At 31.8% G+C, this 6,848-nt stretch overlaps 1 protein-coding gene across 1 annotated transcript; it reads right to left on the bottom strand.

The window, feature by feature from the left end:
- Positions 1-1,533: 1,533 nt before the first annotated feature.
- On the bottom strand, positions 1,534-4,067 carry LOC132725612 (peptidoglycan recognition protein 1-like). Its single transcript, XM_060710757.1, has 4 exons — positions 3,840-4,067; positions 2,850-3,114; positions 2,456-2,569; positions 1,534-1,919 (listed from the first exon to the last, which is right to left on the bottom strand). The coding sequence occupies exons 1-4, from the start codon at positions 4,056-4,058 to the stop codon at positions 1,720-1,722; spliced, it is 798 nt and encodes a 265-aa protein (XP_060566740.1). The 5' UTR covers positions 4,059-4,067; the 3' UTR covers positions 1,534-1,719.
- Positions 4,068-6,848: the final 2,781 nt, after the last annotated feature.

Genomic DNA, 6,848 nt, shown 5'->3' with positions numbered 1-6,848 from the left:
CTATATTCATTCTTTCTTTGTTGAGTATGCTACTAATATATATATTCAAGCAGCATTTGGTCTTTGGGCCAGTGCGCTACTGAGACATGACTTATCCTTCATTTCCCTCATTTTCATTTTTGTTTTAATTTTTTTTATGTTAAGTGTTCATAAAATGTATTTCTAGGATGTTGTATTATATTGTGATTATTGCTTGTATTGTGATATTTGCTTGTAATCAATTAATATTTTATCCATATGTGCTTATTTATCTTAATTTATTTTACAGCTTTATCATAGATGAATAGATGATTTTCTTAATCTAATTATTATACATGTACATGTTTTTTTGTTGTTGTTTTTTTGCATATTAAAGGTTTGTATGTTATGTTGCAAAATAACTTTTATAGCTAGTGTTATTATGTTTTATTGTAACTGACAATAAATAAAGATTATGTTAACTTATGTTAGTTCGATTATATTGGTTCTTATAAAATTATTTACACACTCTCGAAACAGTCCTTGGAACCAAATAGTACTAAGCAATGAATGTAAAGTTTCTTGCTTAAGGACACAACGACTTGCCCCTGAACCCACTGGACCAGTCACTCACAGAGCACTAGACAAATGCATTTATCACTCGGCCACGTAGCCACAAGTTGTTTCAATTTTATGTCATATATACAATGTGTAAGGGCACAAAATTTTACATTTTATGATTATTTAAGAAGTCGTTTTTTGATGACTAATCACAAGTTATTTTTTATTATTAAATGTGATTTGACTGAAATGATATATGAAAATAAGATTTACGCACAAATAAATAAGTATGTTTTTGAAAGTGGTATACCAAATTAAAAATGTTGCATCTCGATTTGATGAATCTGTTCATGTCCATTTACACCTAAAGTAAATAATTTTATTTTTAATTATCAAACTGTAAAATTAAGAAACATTCGCAGCTGTGTTTATATTGCAAATATCATAAACTTTTCCAAAGGACACTTAAATGTCATTCCATGACGCCTACGTGTCTTATTTAGTAAGAAAAACAATCTTTTTCAGCGACATAGGCCCTAGCCATACTTCATGATGATCTTTTGAAAGAAAATGTATCAAATATAGATAGTAGTTAGTTTTCGAATATTTTGTTTGTTGAGCATTACTATTAAAACCTGAAACTAAACATTTATCCCACAAACTTCATAAAGGCTAAGGATTTTTGATACCAACACAATAGAAGACGAAATGTGCAAACAGGTAACATTAACAGCGAAACAAATAATGGAAATTTCAGCGAAATTACAATGTTTAATAAAAATAATGAAATCATGATTTTTAAATTACCTACAAATTTACAAATGTTGTACAATATCTGATTCCATGTTCCTAATTACTAAAATGTTTAAATGTACACCCGTTTATATTGCAGCAAACATAATGACATCAATCAAGAAACCACACTACTTTAAGAGCAAATTCGTTTGTTTTTTCTTTTTTTTGTTTTTTTATTTATCTTTATTTTATTTTTTATTTTTTTTTTGGGGGGGGGGGTGTAATTGTCTCAAAACAATGTTGACCATACCAGGGTATATCAAACAGGAAATCTAAACGAGAAACTTAGTACAAATGCTACAGAGGTAAATGAAATATGTTGTATATCACAACTAAAGCCGATGTTTCGTGTCAGTGTTGTTTCTTCTTTCTTTTCTTAAAACAAGCCAAAGCTTCATTTTGGCTTTAATAGTGTGGCCATGTTTTGATAAGGTCATACAGTTTTTCACCAGGACTTGCAGTTGTTTCTACGTCTCTAGCACCTCTCAAAAGGTAAGTGTTGGACAGTTTACCATTGGAGAGACCACACGCAATCATTTGTTTAACAGCGTTTACGGCAGCGTCGTTTGGCACTCTGTTAGTGAAGTCACCGATGACACAAATAGCTGCAGTGAACGAAAACAAAAACAGGTACTGATAGTGAATGACTTTTGTAATCATTATAACTGGATTTCTTACTCATTTTAACAATAATAGCCCCATTAAAACTTTATTTTTATAAGTCCTTGAAATAAACGAGTATAAGCATCGCCAAAAAATGCTAGGCATCACTGCTCAGCGAAGTATTCGAAAAACATTTTTTCGGGAAACAGTCTCCTTCCTTAACAATAGAGCTAATGTTCTTCTTTAAGAGAATATCTTATATTGCTTTTTACCCCGTAGTAGTAATTCATTTTCTTTATAAAGGTATCCCGACAAAAACATGGTGGGTAGCTTGCACCCTTGCTTAGGCGCCTTTTTTGCGAGGCCGTCCATCATGTGGTATTAAATTATCCGTTTTGATTGGCTTAAGGCAGCCGTGCTCGAGTAGAAATGGTCAAATCCTGTTAATTATTAGGAACGGCGAAAATTAGAAAGCCTTTACATTTCAAGATAATAATCAGTTTTTTAAATCGACTAAAGCAAACAAATAATTACTTACCAAGTCCAACATCATTATAACCATACGTGTGTGCACCAACAGCGTCCCAACCTCGGGCCTCATAAACGTTGCCGTCCTCACCAACAACAAAACTATATCCAATATCTGTGAAACCTGGAGAAAGGTTTTGTGTATTACTTTGTTTTGCCAACATAATTAAAATCATGTTGATCATATATTTTCGTTTTATTGGCAATCAAAGACAGTGAGAAACATGAAAATACATTTCCATGAACTACATGTGGCTTTATATTTTTAATCAATTATTTAACATAAGATGAATTTTCAAAAGATATTTTCTGTACCTTACTTCTCGTTTGTTTATGAAAAATGCATCATTCTTAGACAGGTATGTGATGTCCAAATAATTACTAACAGACATATATTATATTACCAAGAAAGTCAATCTGATAGGTTTGGTAGTTTTTCATCATCTGGATACAATCAGTCCGGGTAAAACAAAAGTCGGAAGCACCGTGGTGTATAAACATATATTTCACTGGGTGATGGAGTTTCCGGTATGTGGAGATGGGGTCACGTGCTCCCCATTCTGTCCGAGTTATGATTTTAGGGCAGCCCGGAAGTTGCAGTTGTTTATTTGTGACATTTGACGAAACACACGGAGAAAGTGTTACGAATCCTTCATGAATCCATCCATTCTAAAGTGAATGATAACATGATAAGTGTTATATTGCTTAGTTTGATATTATTGTATCATCTTAATTGCGTTCTAATTTTCAAAATAAAAAAGAAATGTGGTCATTTATGATTTATATATGCAACTATATATTATGACAGACAATACTGAATAAGAACCTCGGAAAGAACGTTTTGTGTCATAAAAGGTTTATGAAACTACACATTAGTCGGTAGTGAAATAGTCAAAGAAAGACCCAAGACCAAGTTTTGATAACAAATCAAATATATCTAATGAATAAAGTATGTCATTCATATTTATAGTCAATACTTCATGAAGTGTGTAGTTGATTATCTTAATGTTTCATAAGTAGTGAATTATAACTAAAATCATCCTTACATTGTAAGATATATATGAGCCGCGTCACGACAAAACCAACATAATGGGTTTGCGACTAGCATGGATCCAGACCAGTCTGCGCATCCACGCAGTCTGATCAGGGGCCATGCTGTTCGCTATCAGTTTCTCTACTTGTTATAGGGTTTGTAAGCGAACAGCGTGGATCCTGATCAGACAGCGCGGATGCCCAGGCTGGTCTGGATCCATGCTGGTCGCAAACCCATTATGTTGGTTTTGTCATGACGCGGCTCATATGTATTTTATTGCAAGAAAAGAGCTGACAGAAGAGCAAAAAAGAACAACACAACAAAACAAGTCAAGATAACGACTTGTCAAATTAATACGCACGTGGCCATGGTAGTCTACATTAACCCACGATGTTTCATTCACGGTTTGTCTGTGACCTTTATAGGACAGACATTGATCTGTAAATAGGATAGTCAGTATGGTATGTGATAAACCAGGTCCGTCCCTTACATGCACGTTAGTAGTTGCACATGCGCATTGAGTGCATTTTACGTAATGTAACCCGACTAATCCGAGGAGTGTTAATATTATACTGAACATGACGCCAATGCGTCGACCTGTTTGAAAAAGTTAAAGAATGACAATTACATAAATATAATATAAGCATTTGTGAAAATTATTAAGATCTCAGATTTATTATATTGTTCCAAATAAATCTGAAAAGAAATATAATTGTTGTAATCTAAATAAGATTGGGTTAAGAAAGAAACAACTTACAGCTGAAGATATGGCAGAAATACGTTCACTTTTCAGTTTTTAACAATAAACTTATCAAAAATACCTTGAGGTTTGTCCGTGATCCAGTTCTACGAGATAAACCATGTCTGTTTTTATATCAAAATTTAAAGGCCGATTACTTAACTTCGATACTTATCTAAATTGCTGTTTAATCACATTGAAAGATTTTTTACATTAATGTGACATGTTAATACTTTCATCAATAGCATAGGGTGAAATAAATCAGTAAAAGGAGAAATTTAAACATATAAGTAAAAAGTGCGGATTCTCAGACCGATTCATGTAGCATTATAACATGTACTGATCTGATCTAAGTATTCTAATCGTAATTAGGTTATTCATAATAAGACAAGTAACAGTTATGAAAAAAAACACAAAATTTGAAATTTAATACGCCTGATACAGTATAACAGCTTCACCCTTATTTCTAAATGGAAATGTCCATGTATCGGCTCGTACTTTTTCCTACCGACTTATGTTTAGATTTATGTATTTGCTTCAAACTTACATATGGATAAATAAATGAATGAATGAATTAATTTTTTTCTTTAATTGATTAATCAATTTATTAGATAGTTTGATGATATAAATACATACATACATAAATAAATTATTTATACTTTCATCTACTTTTTCTTAAGATCCTTTTTAGAAACCATAAAAAGGTATTCACTTCACTTAGTATACATATTCACTATCAAAATGCGACCCCATTTCAAAAGTGAAGTGAAATTTTAAAATTTATTTGGCAAAGTTATTTCTCTTCTTCGACTTTGCTTTGATGAATAAGCTTTAGGGAGACCTCAGATACCATATGACCGTTCAAATCTAAAAGTCATCTAGTTAAACATAACATAACATAATATTTATGAAGCATTAAATGTTATAACATTCATAGTCATATCAAATCGCTTACTATACACACATATAAAGGGCAAGTACATGGTTAACAAAGAATTTTACGTATTCTGTAAACATATCTCTTACATTTCAACATTCTCTGTATTAAGGTGAACATTAATTAATATTAATTAGGTCATTTCCGTTAGAATTAATTCATTAATTATGTCCAAATCAGGAATTTACTTCAAATGAGAAGCTTTATAAATGAATTTACTTACATTAATAGTATTTTAACAAATTTGCATCTGTGGAAGATTTGTTTAATTCGAAAATATTTGGAGATATTTTTCTCATAAAAGGTACAATGAATGTTAATAAATTACTATTATTTAACAAAATAGAATTTATTATCTATATTATATGGAATATAGTATCATAATGAAAGTTTGTTTTACATTTCTTTTTTTGTCGGAGAAATGGACATTTTCCTGGTGCATCAGGGATATTATTTCTACAAAGGGAAACATTTATGTTATGCTATCAAACTAAATTTAAAATAAATGATATATATTAAAAGTAGTAACAAAATAAAAGTTTCTTGTAAAATTCAACAATTGATTTTTCGATTGATGTTTTGGTAAGTATATGGAAACATTTCCTGTGCAATAGAGGTTTTCCAAAACGGGTATAAAGTGTGCTAATCAAACAATATTAAGTCCCAGATTTCGTAAAAAATGTTTAAATCATTTGTTTGGGAAAAACAGTATATAAAGCTTCATGCCTCAAATGACAATATTTTAAGAAAATCAAATTTGAGAAAAATCTGCGCAAATTGCATCAATAAATCTCCGTTGCTTAATTTAGTCATTCCGGTTCAAAAGTTAAAGGAGCAGCAAAATTTCGGTACACGGTTCACTCGGTCATAATATTATAATAGTGCATGGTGATATTGTAGCTATATAATGTTAACTCTAACTATTTTTCGAAACATGAAATAGTAAAACGCTATTCAGAAAACAATTATCGATTTATACATATACAGTTTAAAGGATTTAAACGGATTGAACCATTGCCCGTAGTGTTAAGTAACGTAAATAATATTTTCCTATTTTTCTTTGTAACGATTTGTCCACTTCGATGTCAATTTTTCGTTTAAGTTAAGTCGTATTTTGAAGCGAAGCATGACCATAACATTTTTTGCAGACTGGCTCTTAAAATGCGATGTATTAGCTTCAATTTGATACGCAAAACTCGGATGCCACCAGCAACCAATATCAAAACTATATGAGCCGCGCCATGACAAAACCAACATAATGGGTTTGCGACCAGCATGGATCCAGACCAGCCTGCGCATCCGCGCAGTCTGATCAGGATCCATGCTGTTCGCTTACAGACCCTATAACAAGTAGAGAAACTGATAGCGAACAGCATGGATCCTGATCAGACTGCGCTGATGCGCAGGCTGGTCTGGATCCATGCTGGTCGCAAACCCATTATGTTGGTTTTGTCGTGACGCGGCTCATATATCCTTAATTGCCATGCATTATTTGTATGTATATACATGTATTGTCTGTATATGACTTTATGCTATACCATGCTTACAATGAAATAATATGTCTGTTCTATTCTTAATAAATATCCAAACAATTGACATAAAGCATTCACGAAAGCGGTTTTTGCTGATATTGCTATTTTATATGGTTCTACTAAAATATGAAGTCTTTAACATTATATTGATTTTCACACTTG

This window comes from Ruditapes philippinarum, unplaced genomic scaffold (genome assembly GCF_026571515.1).
Source record: "Ruditapes philippinarum isolate M1 unplaced genomic scaffold, ASM2657151v2 ctg4469_1_1_1_1, whole genome shotgun sequence".
NCBI classification, from domain to species: Eukaryota; Metazoa; Mollusca; class Bivalvia; order Venerida; family Veneridae; genus Ruditapes; species Ruditapes philippinarum.
This window is presented reverse-complemented; position numbering and strand designations above follow the sequence as displayed.

Coding starts and splice junctions, on each gene's coding strand:
- LOC132725612 (XM_060710757.1), bottom strand. CDS start 4,058: ATGTTCAGTATAATATTAACACTCCTCGGATTAGTCGGGTTACATTAC. Junction 3,115..3,839: donor ATGTAGACTACCATGGCCAC/GTGCGTATTAAT, acceptor CATTCACTTTAG/AATGGATGGATTCATGAAGG. Junction 2,570..2,849: donor CTATCAGATTGACTTTCTTG/GTAATATAATAT, acceptor ACCTTTCTCCAG/GTTTCACAGATATTGGATAT.